General features: G+C 52.6%; 1 protein-coding gene across 2 annotated transcripts in view; it reads left to right on the top strand.

Annotated features, from left to right (window-relative positions):
* Nucleotides 1–20,711, top strand: part of LOC102720552 (nephrocystin-3-like) — a 35,588-nt gene extending 14,877 nt beyond the window's left edge. For both annotated transcript variants that reach the window (XM_006662202.3, XM_015841923.2), the window contains exons 15-19: nt 269–393; nt 14,222–14,321; nt 19,140–19,202; nt 19,788–19,847; nt 20,006–20,711. In XM_006662202.3, the coding sequence (XP_006662265.1) occupies nt 269–393; nt 14,222–14,321; nt 19,140–19,202; nt 19,788–19,847; nt 20,006–20,179 (522 nt within the window). In that variant the 3' untranslated portion in view covers nt 20,180–20,711. The remainder of the gene's footprint in view (nt 1–268; nt 394–14,221; nt 14,322–19,139; nt 19,203–19,787; nt 19,848–20,005) is intronic.
* The last annotated feature ends 158 nt before the right edge of the window (nt 20,712–20,869 follow it).

Below are 20,869 nucleotides of genomic sequence, written 5' to 3'. Positions count from 1 at the left end.
CTAGATACAAAATGCAGAATCTGAAAGTTGAAAGGTTGATTCGAAGCTCTAAATCCACAAATCTGATGTTGTTTCAAGATTTAGTATCGAAGGCTTGAAGCTACATCCCGGAAATCCTGAAAAGTCAATTTAGTAGTGATTATCACCAGTTGGAACCTAGTACACTTGGTGTATCCTGAACCAGCTATTGAGACTACTTGAACACAATTTTGAATGATTACATCTGCAGTGGACAGTTATTGATTTCCTATCATTCCCAATATTACAGGTAGCTGTTACTTTGGTACACTTGGCAAGGTTAACTATGCTAAACTTTATTAGCGACAAGGAGGACGGTGACCTTGCCAGATCTAAACTTGTCAGGGCAAGGTTACTTGTCAATGATTCAATCAGGTATGCCATTGAGGTCTATTACATTTGACAACTAGTAACATTTTGAATACTCTGTCCATCTCACAATAAGTGCACTTCTAGCATTCAATGGACAAAATACCAGATAATGGAAATGCCCTATATGCCCCTCATTAAATGGGTGGTGGTGTGGTTGTTAGTGAGAGAATGGTTGGGGGGGGGGAGGGGAGGGGTTAAAATGGAGAGAAATTAATAAGGGGTGGCTCTGTTGGTATCTCAACTGTTTAAAATGGAGAGATTGATGAGAGGCTGACGCTCAAACTTGGGGCAATTTTCTGTTTACTTATTATCAAATGCCATGCCTTCCGGGGGAAGGGGGTGAGGTTGGATACATATTTATAGCTGTCTTCTAGCTTAAAGGATCCCGTCTTAGAGAATCCTAACAACTTGTCCTAGAGTATCCTAACATCCTGTCGTACATGCTGTCCTAGGAAAACTGAAAGCTGAAAAGTAAGGGAAAGACACCAGAAGACCAAGACCAACCAGCCAAGACTTATTCTTTCATTCTCCCCTTAAGTCTTGTGCATCGTCTTGTGGGAAAGTTGAGCCATCCCGATCTGGAAGCAAAGCTCAAGGTACTTGATCCTCCCAAGAGGCTTGGTGAGCAAATCCGCAAGCTTGTCCTTGGTGTTGATGTAGCTCGCCTTGATGCTCCCTTCCTCCAAGTAGCCTCGGATGAAGTGGTACCTCACCCGGATGTGCTTGCTCCGTTCATGAAAAACGGGATTCTTTGCCAGGGCCAGAGCGGACTTGCTGTCCACCTTGAGCTCCATTGCTCTAGTGTCTGCCTAGATCACCGAGCAGTCGAGCAAGCTAGAGCGCATAGGTCGAAGCAGTGGAAGCTGCTATGTACTCGGCCTCGCAGCTGGGTAGGGCCACCACCTACTGCTTGACCGACTGCCAGCTAACGAGACACTCGCCGAGGAAGAAGAGAACCCTGCTTGTGCTCTTGCTAGTGTCGATGTCGTCGGCGTGGTCGCTGTCGGCGTACCCGATGAAGTGTGCCTTTCAGGGCACCTCGGGTAGTAGAGGCCGTGGTTGAGAGTCCCCGCAACCTAGCGGATGATCCTCTTCACAGCCTGCTGGTGCTCCGTCGTCGGTCGCTGCATGAAGCGACTAAAGCCGACGGAGAATGCCAAGTCCGGCCGTGTGTGGGTGAGGTAGCGAAGGCTCCCCACAAGACGTCGGTACTGCGTAGCGTCCACCTCCGTCGTGCTGTCTCGGCTCAGATTCAACATCTCCATCGAAGTGAGGACTGGTTGCAATCGATGAGCCTAGCTAGCTCAATGACGCGCTTGGCATATGTTGTCTGGCGAAGCGTGATCCTTGAGTCATCATGGTGCACCTCGATCCCCAGATAGGCGAGGAGCCCCAAGTCACTCATCTGGAAAGTGGCATTCATGTCTTCCTTGAACGCTGCCACCTCCCCATCCTTGGTGCCGGTGATCACCAAGTCATCAACGTAAACACCCACTAGCAGGGCATTTCCTCCGTGTCCCCGCTGGTAGATAGCCGTCTCGTGCGTGCTTGGCTCGAAGCCTATCCCCTTGAGTGTGGAATCCAACTTGGCATTCCACGCCCTCAGTGCCTGTCGCAGGCCGTACAGGGCCTTGTGCAGGCATAGTACCTTGCCCTTCTTGCCGGGGATCGCAAAATCCGACGGCTGGTGCACGTAAACCTCCTCCTTCAAGTTGCCGTTGAGAAACGCCGACTTGACGTCCATGTGATGGGCACGCCAGCCTTCCTGAGCTACTAGCGCAAGGAGTCGCACGAATTCCATCCGTGCTAAGGGGGGAAGGCATCGTCGAAGTCGATCCCCTCCTGCTGCATGAAACCATGTGCCACCAAGCAAGCCTTGTGCTTGACGATGGCTCCGGCTTGAACACGCACTTAAAGGGAGATCGCACGAAGGCCATGGGGGAGGTTGAAGAGCACTTAAAGGGAGATCGCACGAAGGCCATGGGGGAGGTCAGCAAGCTCCCAGGTGCAGTTCTCCTTAACCGCGTCCAATTCCGACCGCATCGCGGCGCGCCATGCCGCGTGTCTCTCGGCTTATGTGAAGGACCGAGGCTTGCTGTCGTCGCACGCAAGGTGCAACTGTTCGTCCAGGTCATGAGGCACCGGTTTCGGCATCGGCGAGGTCTTCCATCGTACGATACCGTAAGTTCTCTCCATCGTGGTAGGTAGGGGTGAAAACGGGTCGGGTTTGGTCGGATTTCGCCTTTCCCATATCCTAACCCATATTTTGCCATGAGATTCGGATCTAATACGAATATTGTCGAATATGGATACAATCACGGATAATACCAAGACAGATACGAGCACTCACGGTACGAATATTTATGCGGATATCAAGTTAAAACAACAACCATACTTACCACATATACGATAGCTATTGTATATTTGCATATACCCAAAATATGACTGAATTAGGGGCTAGTCTCATAGTAATGTGTAACAGTACCAAAATAGCAGCAACTAGCAAAAGTACCAATACTTTAGTAGTACACAATCACACTAAAACATGACGGTACATTGCAAAGTTGCAATTAGGTGACTAGTTCTAGTACATACAGTAGCAGACTTGGAGCAACAAAAATTAGTTTATATTTTGGAGCAAGACTGCAATAGAAGCCACTTCACGGACCTTTTTAGTCCTGAGAATGTTGCAAGCTAGGCTCATTTGACAGATACATGGAAAGAAAGAATTCTAAACATCATAATAATATCCAGACAAGTATCACAATGACCAGATAATATGAGTCCCAAAATGATGTGTAATCATGCAATCAAATGGGTTTGAAGTTCTAACAGAGAATCAGAAGATAGTTTTTAGTCCAACAAAAGGAAAAATCATAGATCGACATCAGCACATTGGTCTCAAATGAACTGGGTGAGGAACTGGGCGCTCGTTGCCACGGCTGAGATCCTCACCTAAACGAGGAACTGGCGCTCGCTGCCACGACTTAGATTGACAAGAGCTCGTCATCACGTCACTCTAATGGCACTGTCGCGCTGGCGACGGGGGAGGCCAAGAGGAGCAGGCGACGGCGCCTCGGGATCCGGCGGGGGAAGAGGGTAGGAGGGCTCGGCGGCTTGGCACCTCGGTGGGGGAAGTCGGATGGCGCCTCGACAGCGGGAGGCGGACGTCGGCTGGATGGGGGGAGGCGGACGCCTGGTGGCGCCTCTGCTGTGGAGAGACGCGGAGGTCGGACCAGAGGGCGGAGGCTCGAGGCGGCCGACGGGAGGCGAGGGGTTGTGTGCGAGAGCTGGGAGGCAACAACGCCGTACTGCCGATTCGCCGAATGCCGACGTCGTCTGGTGAGACCACATGCGTGTGAGTACTGTGTGCTGGGCCTTGAAACTTATGGGCCGAAATCTTAAATTGTTGACCGTTAAACTGGATATTAATCCGGGTATTATCCGGGTAGTATCCACAATTTATCCCGGATAATCCGTATCCGTCTGGTATTGCCCTCCTGAACCTGATCTCATATCCGCCAAAAAATATCCGGATTCGACTCTGGATCCATGTAAAATCCCGGGTACCTGAATATCTAACCCGAATTTGTCCCGAATTAATATGGGCGGGCGGGTGGTTGGGAAATATCTGGCCCGTTTTCGCCCCTTGTGGTAGGCGTCGATGCGCTCCTCGTCATGTGAGAGCGAAGTAGCTAACTGCACCAGGCTACGCTCGATGTGAGCTGGTGTAGTAGACGTGCCCTAAGGGGTGGCTGTTGGTGCTTGTGTGTGTGGGGTTGGTGAAGAGCTTGTTGCAGCCGAAGTCGTGGCTCGAGAGCGTGGCGCTGCCGAAGTGGCGGGTGCCGGAGTTGCTGGAGACTCGGGGACTGGAGTAGGCGCGCTTGGTGAAGAAGAGCTGCCTACTCCCCCAGCTCCCTTGAAGTGGGCGTACTCGACAGTGAAGTCGTCGCACGTCGAAGTAGAGCCGTTGTGCACCGTCTTGTCCCATGTCCATCCTCGCTCTTCGTCGAACACTACGTCGCGCGCCATGCGCACGCTGTCTCTCGGTCGAGGATGCGGTAGTCCTTGAAGCCCTTTGTGTAGCCGATGAACACCCCTGGGGTGCTTCTGTCGTTGAGCTTGCTGATGTGGCCAAGCTCCTTGGCGAACGCGAGGCAGCCGAAGACCCGCAGGTGGGAGACCGCTGGCTTGGCTTGCGTTCATGCCAAGCCTTGTACGACTTGTCGTCGCGGGCCTTGGTAGGTGAGCAGTTGAGGATGTAGACGGCCCTCACCACAGCCTCTCCCCAGAGGACTGCCAGCATCCCTCTCTGGGCCCGAGCCATCCCCACAACCGTGTGGTTGTGCCGCTCAACGATGCCGTTTTGCTGCAGTCTATACGACGCGGAGTAGTGGCGGTGTATACCTTCATCAACACAATACGACGCGAATTCAGCTACTGTGAATTCACCGCCGTTGTCGGTGCGCATAACATGCAACTTGCATCCGTATTTCGCCTTTGCAGCAGCATGCGTGCGCATGATGGTGTCCGCAGCCTCTCCCTTGCTATCGAGGGCCGTCACCCACATGTAGCGAGACAGGTCGTCGACGAGCAGCAAGAAGTAGCATCGTCCTCCTAGTGTGGCCGGAGTCACTGGGCCACACAAATCCCAGTGCACTAGCTCAAGTCGCTCCTTGGCTCGAAAGCTCGTCTGATGGGGAAAGGGGGGCCACCTCTGCTTTGTCAACACACAGATGTTGCAGAACTGCTCCACGTGGTCAAGGCATGGTAGGCCGAAGTGGAGATGGAGATGGCCTTCAGGGCCTTGAAGTGGAGAAGTACCATCCCCTTGGTACTGAGCCGCTTCAGGGCCTTGAAGTGGAGATGGCCGAAGCGCTCGTGCCACTGCACATTGAGGATGTAGAGTCAATTGGTGCCTCTAGTTACCTTGATTTGACAAGGAGGAGACCACGGCGCTCCCCGATCTTGCGCCAATCCTAAATCCTCAACTCCGTTCTTGATCACCACACATGGGCCTTCCTCTTCTTCTAGCTGTCGAATGCTGATCATGGAGTTCCTTAGTGTGGGAATGTAGTAGACTCCGGTGAATAGCCTGTGCTCGCCGGACTTGGTGGTGAAGATGATGAAACCAGTGCCCTTGATATGTACACCGGAGGCATCCCCAAACTTGACGAAGCCTCGGATGCTGGAATCAAGCTCGGTGCAGAACTCCCGTCGACTAGTCATGTGATGGGTAGCGCCGGTGTCGAAGACCCACCCATCAGTCTTGTCGTTGTTGAAGACGTCGCCGAGAAGGGCACGTGCCTTCGGCTCTTCTAGCTGGAGGAAAACTGATGTAGCCGGTGCCGCTGGAGGTAGCTTGATGCTTGTGTGTGCCGGGAGCAGGGCTGGTTCTTCCGCTTCCACTTGTGTTGTGTTGGCCTGGCTATGTTGTAGCTGTCGGCAGTCTTTGGCCCATTGGCCAGACTTGCCACAGTTGCGGCAGGCGTCGTCTCGCGTCGGCTTGTGGTTGCTGGTGGCGCCACGCTAGACGCCTCCACGGGCTCCACCCCGGATGTGTCCTCGTAGCTTGATCTAGACGCCTTCACGCCCCTTTCGCAGGTGGTCGCGCTTGTGGCCGCCTACCGAGGACTCCTCCTTTTCCCATCTCCCTGGCAGGTCTCCCACTGCTCTTGAATGAGATGGACCTTCCCGCCAATGGTGATGGGCCTAGAGAGGAGTTGTGGCTCATTGCCGTCGACGATGTTGAGGCGACCTATCACCTCGACCGTCATCGTGGAGAGGTCCAGCAGAGACTCGATCGAGTGAGCGATCTGCTTGTACTTCTCTGGGATGCAGCGGAATAGCTTCTCGACAGCTCTCTCCTCGTCGCAGGTCGTTGCCATACTGCACCAGCTTCTGCAGTAGAGTGTTGAGGCGGAGGGCAAAATCATCGATGTCCTCACCTGGCTTGAAGGCCATGTTCTCCCACTCCTTGGAGAGTGCTTGCAGCGTGGTCTTGTGGGCGCCGTCGCTGCTAATTCGTGTCGTAGCGATGGCGTCCTAGGCTTCCTTGTCAGCCCGCTTTTGTGAAAGCGAGAACTGCATCTCGGACGGAACTGTAGCGATGAGGGCATCCAGCGCTCGTCGGTCTTCATCGTAGTCGATGTCGTTGTACCGAACTGCCTCTCACATGTGCCACAGCGTAGCCTCACCCTCGTCATCGCGGCCCACTCGATGTAGTTGGTTTTGGTGACGGCGGCCACCCACCACCGGGACCAAAGTCCCTGACCACCGCTTGAATGCTGTGGTAGTCATGGCGTCGGTCAGGGGAGGGAGAGAGCGTTGCCGTCGCGCGTGTGCTCTAGGCTACAGCTGGCATGCATGTGCCCGTTTGGGCTATCGTTGCCACGCGCGCCCTCGCCTGGGGCGCCGCCGTGAAGGAATAAGTCTTGAGCTGTTTGGTCTTGGTCTTGTGGTGTCCTACCCTTGTTTTTTTTCAGCTTTCAGTTACTAGGACAGTATCTAGGACAGGTTGTTAGGATGCTCTAGGACAGGTTGTTAGGATGCTCTAGGACAAGTGGTTAGGATGCTCTAGGACAAGTTGTTAGGATGCTCTAGGACAGCATCCTTTTAGGCTAGAATGCAGCTATAAATATGTATCCAGCCTCCGCTCGGGATGGTATGACATTTGGTGATATGTAAACAGAAAATTGCCCCAAGTTTGAGTGTCATCCTCTCACCAATGAGAGTAACAATTGAGATACTAACATCTGGTATCAGAGCCACACCTTCCTGTAGGTTGAACATCTCTTGCTCCTCCCCTTCCCAAGCTCGAGTGAGCACTCAGCCACCACCAACAGCAGCACCACCGGCTGCTCCTCCTTCCCCTTTCCCCTTCCCTTCACGTCGCAGCCCCCCGGAGGCGCGCCATGTCCGACGGACGGTCTCGGCGTTCGGGTGCCTCGAGCACACGGCGTCAGCAGGACGCCGAGCTCGCTGCAGCGCAAGAGCGCAGGCGAGCAGCGGCACAGACCGCAGCAGCAAGGGCAACAAGGCTGGCAGCAGCGGAGTTGGCGGCGATCAGGGCGGAGGCGGAAGCAGAGGAGGCGGAAGATGCAGCACGTGCGGCGGAGGCTGAGGTTGAGACCTTGCGCAGCAGCATCAACGGCTCCATCGTCGGCGACATCACCGCCGACAGGGACCTTGAGGAGCTGGCGAGAGGAAGGGCGCGGGAGCGGACAGTACGGTGGGCCGCAGCCCACCCCCATGGCGGCGGCGGTCCACGCACCCGTCGATGGCGCCCCAAGCGAGGGCGCGTGCAGCAACGGTAGCCCAGACGGGCGCAGGCGTGCCGGCGGCAACCTAGAGAACACAGGTCGCGGCGGCTACCCTCCCGGTGATGGCGGCCGGATCTTCGGAGAGCGCGGCCCTCACAGGCAGCGCGACTCTCCCTCCCCTAATCGGTGCCATGGCTACCATGGCATCCAAGCGGTGGTCAGGGACTTTGGTCCCGGTGGTGGGTGGCCTACCCTCACCAAGACCAACTACATCGAGTGGGCCGCGGTGATGAGGGTGAGGCTCCAGGTGCGGCACATGTGGGAGGCAGTTCGGTATGGCGACGTCGACTACGATGAAGACCGACGGGCGCTGGATGCCCTCATCGCTGCAGTTCCATCCGAGATGCAGTTTTCGCTTTCGCAAAAGCGGACTTCCAAGGAGGCCTGGGACGCCATCGCTGCGGTACGCATCGGCAGCGATCGCGCCCGCAAGAGCACGCTGCAAGCACTCCGCAAGGAGTGGGAGAACCTGGCCTTCAAGCCAGGTGAGGACATCGATGATTTTGCCCTCCGTCTCAACACTCTGTTGCAGAAGATGGTGCAGTACGGCGACGACACCTACAACGAGGAGAGAGCTGTCGAGAAGCTCTTCCGCTGCATCCCAGAGAAGTACAAGCAGATCGCCCGCTCCATCGAGTCTCTGCTGGACCTCTCCACGATGACGATCAAGGAGGCGATTGGTCGCCTCAAGGTCGTCGACGGCGATGAGCCACAGCCCCTCTCCGGGCCCATCACTATTGGCGGGAAGCTCCATCTCACTCGGGAGCAGTGGGAGGCCTGCCAGGGTGATGGAAAAAAGGGGGAGTCCTCCTCGGTAGGCGGCCGCAAGCGCGGCAATCTGCACAAGGGGCGCGGAGGCGTCCAGGTCAGGTTGCGAGGACGTATCCGGGGTGGAGCCCGCGGAGGTGTCCAGGGCGGCACCACCGGCAACCGTAGGTCGACGCGAGACGACGCCTGCCGCAACTGTGGCAAGTCTGGCCACTGGGCCAAGGACTGTCGACAACCACGACAAGGCTAGGCCAACGCCGCACAAGTGCAGGAAGAACCAGCTCTGCTCCTAGCACACGCAAGCATCGAGCTATCTCCAGCGGCACCGGCCGCATCGGCTTTCCTCCACCCAGAAGAGCCGAAGGCACGGGCCCTTCTTGGCGACGACTCCAACAACGACAAGACTGATGGATGGGTCCTCGACACCGGGGCCACCCATCACATGATCGATCGACGGGAGTTCTTCACCGAGCTTGATCCCAGCGTCCGAGGCTTCGTCAAGTTTGGGGATGCCTCTAGCGTGGATATCAAGGGCACCGGCTCCGTCATCTTCACCACCAAGTCCGACGAGCACAGGCTGCTCACCGGAGTCTACTACATCCCCGCGCTGAGGAACTCCATCATCAGTATTGGACTGCTGGAAGAAGAGAGGCTCATGCGTGGTGATCAAGAACGGAGTCATGAGGATTTGGGATCGGCGCAAGATCGGGGAGCGCCGTGGTCGCCTCCTTGTCAAGGTAACCAGAGGCAACAACCGACTGTACATCCTCAACGTGCAGGTAGCACAACTCGTGTGCCTCGTCGCCTGCCGGGACGACGAGGCGTGGCAGTGGCATGAGCGCTTCGGCCATCTCCACTTCGAGGCCCTGAAGCGGCTCAGTACCAAGGAGATGGTATGAGGCATGCCATGCCTTGACCACGTGGAGCAGTTTTGCGACGTCTGTGTGACGAAGCAGAGGCGGCTCCCCTTTCCCCATCAGACGAGCTTCCGAGCCAAGGAGCGGCTCGAGCTCGTGTACGGGGATTTGTGTGGCCCGGTGACTTCGGCCACACCAGGAGGACGACGCTTCTTCTTGCTGCTTGTCGACGACCTCTCCCGCCACATGTGGGTGACGGTCCTCGGTAGCAAGGGAGAGGCTGTGGACGCCATCAGGCGCATGCAGGCTGCTGCGGAGGCGGAGTGCGGCCGCAAGTTGCGCATCCTGCGCACCGACAACGGCGGAGAATTCACGGGGGCTGAATTCGCGTCGTACTGTGCCGATGAAGGTATTCACCGCCACTACTCCGCGCCGTACAGCCTGCAGCAGAACGGCGTCGTTGAGCGGCGCAACCAGACGGTTGTGGGGATGGCTCGAGCCGTCCTCAAGCAGAGAGGAATGCCGGCTCTCTTTTGGGGGGAGGCGGTGGTGACGGCCGTCTGCATCCTCAACCGCTCACCTACCAAGGCTCTCGATGGCAGGACGTCGTACGAGGCTTGGCATGGGCACAAGCCATCGGTCTCCCGCCTGCGAGTCTTTGGTTGCCTCGCGTTCGCCTAGGAGCTTGGCCACATCGGCAAGCTCGACGACAGGAGCATCCCAGGGGTGTTCATCGGCTACACGGAAGGCTCGAAGGCCTATCGCATCCTCGACCCGGAGACAGCGTGTGCGCACGGCACGCGACGTGGTGTTTGACGAAGGGTGAGGATGGACATGGGACAAGACGGTGGACAACGGCTCTACTCCGACGTACGACGACTTCACTGTCGAGTACATCCACTTCAGGGAAGCTGGGGGAGTGGGCAGCTCCCCTTCACCGAGCGTGCCTACCCTAGTCTCCGAGTCTCCACCAACTCCGGCACCCGCCACTTCGGCAGCGCCACGCTCTCGAGCCATGACTTTGGTTGCGCCGTGCTCTGCGCCGACACCACCACAGTCGGCGACCCCACGCACTTCGACACCAACAGCCATCCCTCAGGGCACGTCCACACCAACACCAGCTCACGTCGAGCGCAGCCCGGTGCAGTTCGCTACTCCGCTCTCACATGATGAGGAGCGCACCGACGCCTACCATGATGGAGAGCCCCTGCGGTACCGTACGATGGAGGACCTCCTCGGCGACCAGCCAGTGCCGGGACTGGTGCCTCATGGCCTGGAGGAACAGTTGCACCTTGCATGCGACGACGGCGAGCCTCGGTCCTTCGCAGAGGCCGAGAGACACGCGGCATGGCGCGCCGCGATGAAGGCGGAATTGGACGCGGTTAAGGAGAACTGCACCTGGGAGCTTGCTGACCTCCCTCATGGTCATCGTGCGATCTCTCTTAAGTGGGTGTTCAAGCTGAAGAGGGATGAAGCCGGAGTCATCGTCAAGCACAAGGCTCGCTTGGTGGCACGTGGTTTCGTGCAGCAGGAGGGGATCAACTTCGACGATGCCTTCGCCCCAGTGGCATGGATGGAATCCGTGCGACTACTTGCGCTGGCAGCTCAGGAAGGCTGGCGCATCCATCACATGGACGTCAAGTCGGCGTTCCTCAACGGCGACTTGAAGGAGGAGGTTTACGTGCACCAGCCACCGGGTTTTGCGATCCCCGGCAAGGAGGGCAAGGTGCTACGTCTGCACAAGGCTTTGTACGGCCTGCGGCAGGCACCGAGGGCGTGGAATGCCAAGTTGGATTCCACGCTCAACGAGCCAAACCCGCACGAGGCTGCTATCTACCGGCGGGGAAATGGAGGAAATACCCTGCTGGTGGGTGTTTATGTTGATGACTTGGTGATCACCGGCACCAAGGATACGGAGGTGGCAGCGTTCAAGGAAGACATGAAGGCCACTTTCCAGATGAGTGACTTGGGGCTCCTCTCCTTCTATGTGGGGATCGAGGTGCACCAAGATGACTCCGGGATCACACTTCGCCAGACTACCTACGCCAAGCGCGTAGTTGAGCTAGCTGGGCTCAACGATTGCAACCCAGCCCTCACCCTGATGGAGGAGGCTGAAGCTGAGCCGGGACAGCACGGCGGAGGAGGTGGACGCTACGCAGTACCGGCGTCTTGTGGGGAGTCTTCGCTATCTCACCCACACACGGCCGGACTTGGCATTCTCCGTCGGCTACGTTAGTCGGTTCATGCAGCGACCGACGACGGAGCACCAGCAGGCTGTGAAGAGGATCATCCGCTACGTTGCGAGGACTCTCGACCACGGCCTCTACTACCCGAGGTGCCCTGGAAAGGCACTGTTCATTGGGTACACCGACAGCGACCACGCCGGCGATATCGACACTAGCAAGAGCACGAGCGGGATTCTCTTCTTCCTCGGCAAGTGCCTCGTTAGCTGGTAGTCGGTCAAGCAGCAGGTGGTGGCCCTATCCAGCTGCGAGGCCGAGTACATAGCGGCCTCCACTGCTTTGACCCAGGCACTCTGGCTTGCCCGTTTGCTCGGTGATCTCCTCGGCCGAGACACTGGAGCGGTGGAGCTTAGGGTGGACAGCAAGTCCGCTCTGGCCCTGGCAAGGAATCTTGTTTTTCATGAACGGAGCAAGCACATCCGGGTGAGGTACCACTTCATCCGAGGCTGCTTGGAGGAAGGGAGCATCAAGGCAAGCTACATCAACACCAAGGACCAGCTTGCGGATCTGCTGACCAAGCCCCTTGGGAGGATCAAGTTCCTTGAACTTTGCTCTCGGATCGGGATGGCTCAACTTTCCCACAAGACGACGCACAAGACTTAGGGGGAGAATGAAGGAATAACTCTTGAGCTGTTTGGTCTTGGTCTTGTGGTGTCCTACCCTTGTTTTTTTTTTGTCAGCTTTCAGTTACTAGGACAGGTTGTTAGGATGCTCTAGGACAGGTTGTTAGGATGCTCTAGGACAAGTGGTTAGGATGCTCTAGGACAGGTCGTTAGGATGCTCTAGGACAGCATCCTTTTAGGCTAGAATGCAGCTATAAATATGTATCCAGCCTCCCCTCGGGATGGTATGACATTTGGTGATAAGTAAATAGAAAATTGCCCCAAGTTTGAGTGTCATCCTCTCACCAATGAGAGTAACAATTGAGATACTAACACGCTGTCGGTGGGCGTGTGGTCCCCTGGACCACCGCCGCCGTGGAGGTGGGTTGGTGCCCACTGCGCTGTCTGCTTCGGCGCCCTCCCTCTCACCAGCTCCTCAAGGTCCCTGTCGGCTGCATCTTTTGCCTCTGCTTCCGCCTCCGCCCTGATCGCCGCCGCCAGCCTTGCTGCCCTCGCTGCTGCTGCTGCGGTCTATGCCGCTGCTCGCCTGCGCTCTTCTGCTGCAGCGAGCTCGGCGTCCTGCTGACGCCGTGTGCTCGAGGCAATCGAACGCCGAGACTGTCCATCGGACATTGCGCGCCTTCGGGGGGCTGCTGCGTGCAGAAGGGAAAGGGAAAGGGGAAGGAGGAGCAGCCGGTGCTGCTGCTGCTGGTTGAGTGCTCACTCGAGCTTGGGAAGGGGAGGAGCAGGAGATGTTAAACTTACAGGAAAGTGTGGCTCTGATACCAGATGTTAGTATCTCAATTGTTTCTCTTATTGATGAGAGGATGACACTCAAACTTGGGGCAATTTTCTGTTTTCTTATCACCAAATGTCATGCCTTACTTGGGGGATGTTGGATATACATATTTGTAGCTGTCTTCTAGCCTAAAGGATGTTGTCCTAGAGCATCCTAACAACTTGTTCTAGAGCATCCTAACCACCTGTCCTAGAGCATCCTAAACAACCCGTCCTAGATGTTGTCCTAGAAAATTGAAAGCTGAAAAGTAAGGGAAGGACACCACAACACCAAGACCAACCAGCCAAGACTTATTCCTTCAGGTTTGAGGGAAAAATAGGTATGTGGAAGGGCACTTATTTTTAGACAATTTGAATACTAGAAAGGCACTTCTTGTGAGACGGAATTAGTATTTCATTGGTATCGTGAGTCCGTTGATGACATTGGAGACTATTTAAGTGAACTTCATGAAGCCCTTACTTTATAAGACAGAGAAGTTGGATATTTGGTTTTGCATTTTAAGAAGCCTAAAAACCTTGTCTAGTCTGCCTTGGTCCTGCATTTTGAGGTAAGCTTAGCTAGCCAACAATTAGTAGCAATGATGGTGTCCAGTTACCATTGGTATCGTGACTCCATTCATGGCATTGGAGACTGTTTAGGTGAACTTCATGAAGGCCTTTAAAAGACAGAGAAGTTTGATATTGTTGGTTCTGCATTTTAAGAAGCCTAACTAACCTTGTCTAGTCTGCCTTGGTCCTGCATTTTGAGGTAAGCATACCTGGCCAGCAGTTAGTAGCAATGATGTTGTCTAGTTACCATAAAATGAAATATGTGTAGCATATCCTTTCAACTTGTTTACTTGTTCCAAATGACTTGTGTACTTTTGGGGCATACTAGCCTTGTAGCGCTACTAATGGCATTAGGCTGCCATGCTTAGCCTAAGGTAACCACCAATTCTGCAAGTCCTTTTCGTAAAAAAATGTCATAACTCTTATCTGCTTGTAAACATAATTCTGGGCAATGAGCGGGGTTGAAACTTTTTCCGGACCTCCCATTATGGTACCACACAGACAGAAATGTTCCCTATGATTTTAGCAGATGGTAATTGCTTTCATTGAGTTCTAATTCTATCGAACCAGTTATCTTTAAGATTTTCTCTAATACTTATTGTTCTCTTTATTTCACATAATACTAAAAATAAATAACATTATGAATTGCTTCAATAGTACTACTGATGAATCATGAATATTTTGCATGATAGGATAGCAGAAGGAATATTATACGATTCAAGGAAAGACTTGAACAAGCTCAACAATGGACGAACTACGGACAGGGATAAGATTGCAGCAACTACTGCACTTGTATGTTCTATGACACCTAGTAATCTCGTATATCATTTTTTCCTATGTTGTCTTATTTATGTTTGCACTATTTCAACTCTTACATACTATGGGATACCTGGATGAGGGGTATACCTGTGTAGTGTACATATTCGTATAGGGAAGGAGGTTCCGAATTGTAAAGAAAGATGTAAAGATAGATAGCAGGCTGCAACCGACTAGATATATGACAAGGATTAATATTCTATGTCTGGGTTTCCACCATACCTGGCTTGATCCTGGACATTGTGTGAGTATATATTCGATGGTTTACATGTCCTGATCATGGAACATGCATGTCCAGTGGTTGACCCCATACCTTTTCAATCTGTTGGCTGTCTAGCGTAGAACCAACAGGAAAAGTATTTGCAACACTCCTCAAATGGTTCATGGCCAAGGATGAGCTTCGTATAGACCAATTTGGAAGAATAGCATCTGGCAGGCTCTAGCACATGACATCCTGCTCTGAGGTAGTAATGTCTAATGCTGAGACAACCCTAAAGCTGCAGTTATTCCCCAATGCCTGCCGATATTCCCCAATGCCTGTCGGCTCACAGTGCTTGCATCACCGTTATCTGCAGCCAAAACTAGAGGTCTGTAAAGGCTGCACTGTTTCCAAAGACACCTCAGCCTTATAGCTTGTCTGAACATGTATATGTCATTAATCTAATATAGCAGCCGCCTCACTACCTTATTAATTACCGACTGAATTTCTTGTTTTTTTTGTTGTTTGATACCGAAAGGCAGTCCTAAATACTTGCATGGGAATTGCATCACCTAGCAAGTAAGTTTCTTGGTGATAATGGAAGATCATCTTAGTTTGGATTGCATCTCCAATTGTTGGAATAATTCAAAATCTGTATTCCATGGGGTTAAGTACACAAGTACATGGGCCACTAGATGGGCCTCATTCATGCAATACGCCAACACCCTCCCCTTGCACCACAGTTTGAACTTACCGACGCAGCGGAGTTCAAGACTTGTCAAGAATGAAAATAGAACACGCACAACCCGCAGTCACAACTACCCACAAGCCTTGGTTAAGATATCAGGAAAACTGGGCGGTAGTGGGGACATGTAGAACCCGAACGTGGCCAATAAGAACTCATTCGCGGACAAAGTGCAAGTCGATCTCCACATGCTTCGTCCATTGATGCTGAATCGGGTTGGTGGAGAGATAGATGGCGTTGACGTTGTCACAGTAGACGAGAGTGCTCTTGGCCCACGGACTGTGGAGCTCCGCCAAGAGCTGTCGGTGCCAGGACGCCTCAGCCACGCCGTTAGCAACAGCCCGGTACTCCGCCTTAGCACTGGAGCGGGATACAACTGGTTGCCGCTTGGACTGTCGCTGGTGAAGAAAGAGGCCAGAAGGATGAGGCTCAACAGTGACACCCAGGTAGTGGTGGAGCACACCCATATCCTTCATAGAAAACTCCTACTGCAGGGACTAGATGATGTGCTGAAGCAAAGGCTGACTGGATGCGGCAAGTATGATGTCGTCGACATATAGTGGTAGGTATGCAGTGTTAGGGCCACAATGGTAGACAAACAGGGAGGTATCAGATTTGCACTCTATGAACCCCAAGGAGACCAAGAACATGTCAAACCGAGAGTACCAAGCCCGAGGAGCCTGCTTCAGACCATAGAGGGACTTGTTGAGGCGGCAAACCATATCAGGACGACTTGTGGAGGCCCACTGGCTGGCTGCAATAGACTGTCTTGGACAGAGTGCCATGGAGGAACGCGTTCTTCACATCCAGCTGATGCGGTCATGAGCGAGAGAGAGAGCAAGTGATAGGACCGTGCGCACTGTGGCAGGCTTCACCACCGGACTAAAAGTCTCATCATAGTCCACACCAGGCTGCTGGGTGAAGCCTTGGAGAACCCAGCGAGCCTTGTAACGATCCAACAAACTGTCAACATGACACTTATGCGTCCAAATCCACTTGCCTGTGACCACATTACAACCAGACGGACGTGGCACGAGGTCCCACGTCTGGTTGGCAAGAAGGGTAGTATACTCCATCGCCTAATGCTAGTGAGAATCAGCCAGGGCGTCACGGACAGAGGGAAGTGGAGAAATCCCTGGCTCGACGGCTGTGGCGGAGAGGGCCGAAGGCCGGAGAACGCCCGCCGCCCGTCGGGTCACCATGGGATGAATGTGGCCAGGATCCCGATGGATGACAGGCGGATGGTACACCACCGGATCAAGATGAGAGCGAGCCCGAGGGTGAACCGGCGTCTCGGGAGGAGTTGGCAGTGGAGTCGCCCGGGTCGCCAGACCCAGGGTCGGTGTCGACCTACGCTGGTAGACAAGTACGGGCTGGGTGGGAGAGGACGTCTGGCCGCGCGTGGCGCTGAAGAGGGCTCCGAGGCCGCGCATGGTGCGGGAGAGGGCGCCGGAGCCACGCGTTGCGCAGCTGAGATCACCGGAAGCGGTTTTAGTGTACCCGGGAGACCTGCAGGTAAAGGATACATAGATATAGGTGGCTGGACCACCGGGTCAGTCGGAAACACGGACTCCAGCGCAGGATCAGGAGGTGGAGTAGGGGAAATCCGACTCGTCAAACACGATGTGCCGAGAGATAAGGATTGGGCGAGAGGTGAGATCGAAACAGCGATACCCCTTGAGGTCAGGGGAGTAGCCAAGAAACACGCACCGAGTCGAACGAGGTGTCAACTTATGAGTAGTGGTAGAGATGTTAGGGTAGCAGGCGCACCCGAAGACACGAAGGTGATCATACTGAGGTGTGCCGAAAAGAGCGTGGTGTGGAGTGGGAGCAGGGGAGGCAGTGGAAGGAAGACGGTTGAGAAGGTAGGTAGCAGTGTGTAGCCCCTTGGCCTAGAAGCGGGCAGGGAGACCTGGAGGAGGGTGCGCACGGCATCGTTCGTGGTGCGGATCATCCGCTCAACCTTGTGTTCTAAGGCGAGGTATATGGACAAGACATGCGCAGGTGAACACCGCGGGAGAGGAAGAAGGCACGAGAGGCGTGATTGTCGAACTTGTGACCATTGTCACACTGGACAGCCTTGATGGTGAGGCCGAACTGAGTGGTGACCTAGGCAAAGAAGTGGAGGGTGGAGAGCATATCAGACTTAGTGCGCAACGGAAAGGTCCAAGAGTAATGAGAGAAATCATCAACAATCACCATATAATATTTAAAACCAGAAAGACTGATGACAGGAGAAGTCCACATATCACAGGGAATAAGATCAAAGGCATGATGCGCATGTGAAGAAGAAGAAAAAAGAAGCCTAACATGACGACCTAACTGGCACGCATGACAAAAATGCTCATCAGGTGTTCTAGTACATGGAAGACCTACACTACGACTGAGACAAGCCAAAACTCCGCGGTCAGGATGACCAAGCCGGTGGTGCCAAGTAGTGGAAGAGGAAGTAGGGGCAAAAGCAGCTGACGAAGGTGAAGTCGATGATGGAACAGCGGAAGTAGGAAGACGGAGGGTGTAAAGGTGTCCCTGGTTGTCACATCGGAGGAGTGGACGATGCAAAGCCAAATCCTTCACAGTTAGACCAGAAGAGTCAAATTCAAAAGAACTAGAATTGTCAGCAGTAAATTGGCAAATGGAAAGAAGATTGTGAACCATCTGTGGAGCAACAAGAACATTAGGAAGACGAAAGGATTCAGGAACAGAGCCCACAGAGGTGACAGGAAGGCAAGAACCATTGCCAACTATGATGGTGGAAGGGCAGGAAGGCTGGGGAGGATGGACGGAAGAAAGTATACTGGCATCAGGTGTGGTGTGGTACAAGGTGCCCAAGTCGGCGATCCACTCCGCACTGACCGGCGATGTCAGCTACATGGTGCTGAAGGACTAGGCCAGTGTCGCCTGGTCCCATCCCCCGACCAGGTCGGAGGCTGGCTAGGTAGAGCGGGAATCCAAGACATTGGGGAAGTAGGGCCAACGAACATGGCCATGGACTGGTGTGGAGGACGAGCCCACCTCCTGGAGTCTGGAAGGGCCACATCGAGATGCGCCCTGACCATGGGCTGCGGAAGGATGGCCAGGGAGCACCTCTAGGAGCAGGTGCCGCGATGGGAGGACCCACAACCTCCCCCATGGCCCCCACCCGAACCACCACCACGCCCACTCCGGCAACGATGCTCGCCACGACCCCCCAACCCCCGCTTGGCCTGGGGGGAGGAGCTCCAAGGAGAGAAGTGGCAAGCAGGGTCAAGGAAGCCGGTGGAAGAGCGTTGGAGGTGGACGAGGAGGACGAGCCAGGCGAGAGGCCCCGGGTGATCTCGTCGAGGCTGAGGTCATCCCGGACCTGCAGGAAGGTGGGGAAGGGCCGCTGCCGAGGAAGCCAGGTCCGAAGGGGGTCGTAGTTGTTGTTGAGACCCCTCATGACATGGGGCACTAGGATCATGTCGCTCACCGGGCAGTCGAGGGCATGGAGAGCATCCGCCATGCCCTTGAGTTTGCTTAGTTATTTACGGTTCAGAGTTTGTTTAGGAGTTTGATTAGTTATTTATCTCTTAGCTGTTAGGATTATATCTCTTGGGTCTACTATATATATTTTACGTTGGTTCTGCTGAAAATCAATCGATAAAGTCTAGTTTGCCAATCATGTATTCCCTGCCTCGTCCGTGCGGTGTCCAACACGGCTCCTCCGCACTAGTGAGGTCCAGAGCCACGTCCAGCTACTGCCTTCAAATATTCTCTTCGTCATAATCCTCCATCCAATCTCCTCATCCGTGACAATGGATATGATATTTAACCAGGCAAATTTATTAAATTTTGTTTAATAACATGATTTTACATTTTATGCATCCAGTTGCAAGCACTTGAAGTTGCGGGACTTCTTGAAAGTGGAATGATGAGTATGCTACCTCCAGGGGTACTTTGTTAACTTTATTTATGCATTTAAAATTTATTATTTTTTTAAATTCCCTCGTTCTTTTAAGATCATGGAAGCATTCAATTATATTTCTCTTCTGATAGTTGTTACTTGTGCTTAGATTCTTCATTTGTAGGCCCTATATATGGAAATGTGCATCAACTTTAAAATGAAGTTTGGGAACATATGACAATCTTATTAGTGTCTTTAAGTTTTACTATAGTGCTCTATGGAATGGGACATCATTGATCATTGACTATAACAAATTTTTAGCTCAGAATGAAATGCATCGCTTTTACAACAGAAAATTTGCTTTCTTCAATGAAATGATAGGCAACTCTGTTCCGTATTTGAAAGGGAAAAAAAAGGAAGCAGGGATTTAGTGCTTAAAATTATAAGTTGATCATTTTTCCTTTTACAAATGATACAATAGTTGTGATGGCCTTCATGAACTGCAAGACTTTTTCTGTGTGAAATGGAAACTTTGATCTCAGTTCCATTTTAATTGCAGGACCAAGATTTATGTCCTGAGAATGATTTAGCTTACCTTTAGTATTTCTAACTTGTCCAACTCTTTAATTTCAGGAAAAAGATTTATATCCTGTTGAACTGGCTCTTAACAAGTGTATATCACTTCACAAAGAGGTGCGTGTTAAATCCATTTTCAACTTCCTGTATCAGTATAAATGCAAACCAAGGGTGAATGGTAGGCAGCATCATGCTACATGTTCGATTAATATATTGTTTGAAAGCACAAATTACACAATCAAATTTCCCTTTTGAGACCAAATCTACTCTTGCAGCCTTGTACACGGAAATTCACATCGAAGGCTCTCAAGAATGAGTACATCAGATGCTTGAGGCGGCTCACTGGTATTGTTCAGAGCGATTTCACTGTGTCGGAAGCGTTGACTTTGCAGGGGTTGCTAGCTGAAGCGCAGCAAATAATTGAAGAACTTGTGGAAGAGAGCAACTAAGAATATGGAACAAGTAATTATTCATTACGCGGAGAAACACATATTATGTGCAAAGTCTTCTGTGTTGATTTTGCACCAACAAATTTTGACGCCTGCATTTTTTTTTTCTTTTTTGTTCTCCTGTGCTGTCATATTTGTCGTTGCCGTATTTGGTAGCAAGCTGCACCGGATGGCGATTTTTTTTCTCCTTGTTTCCAGGTTTATATTGCTGTTATAGGTTTTCTGTTTGACGACGCATCATATTGCCGGGGAAGTGTCAAATGTGTCATGCTAGTATGGCTGCTCGATCATGGAACACCGACAAGTAGGCCCCCAAGGCACCAACGATGTTTATGTTGAGCCGCTTTTTAGGATTTACACTCACGGTGTAACATATTTCAGAAGCATTTGTTTACTGCTCAGAACATTTAGACTATGAAGTTAAATTTTGTATTGAGAGCACTGATTTTATTTATCTACTTAAACATGTTTTGATGACATGACATTGTTAAAACCACGCAATACAAAATTCGACGGCTAAAATCATGTTCGCAATATCAGACAAAATTTGACGGCTAAAATCATGTTCTCCTCATACAGACTTTCTAAATTGCAAATTATAGAGTTTCCATTGTTAGATATTATTTTTAAAATTAAAATAAGACAAAGAAATTATATATATATATATATTCATAGTTTCTATAAATATAC

This window comes from Oryza brachyantha, chromosome 10, assembly GCF_000231095.2.
Source record: "Oryza brachyantha chromosome 10, ObraRS2, whole genome shotgun sequence".
Lineage (NCBI taxonomy): Eukaryota > Viridiplantae > Streptophyta > Magnoliopsida > Poales > Poaceae > Oryza > Oryza brachyantha.
This window is presented reverse-complemented; position numbering and strand designations above follow the sequence as displayed.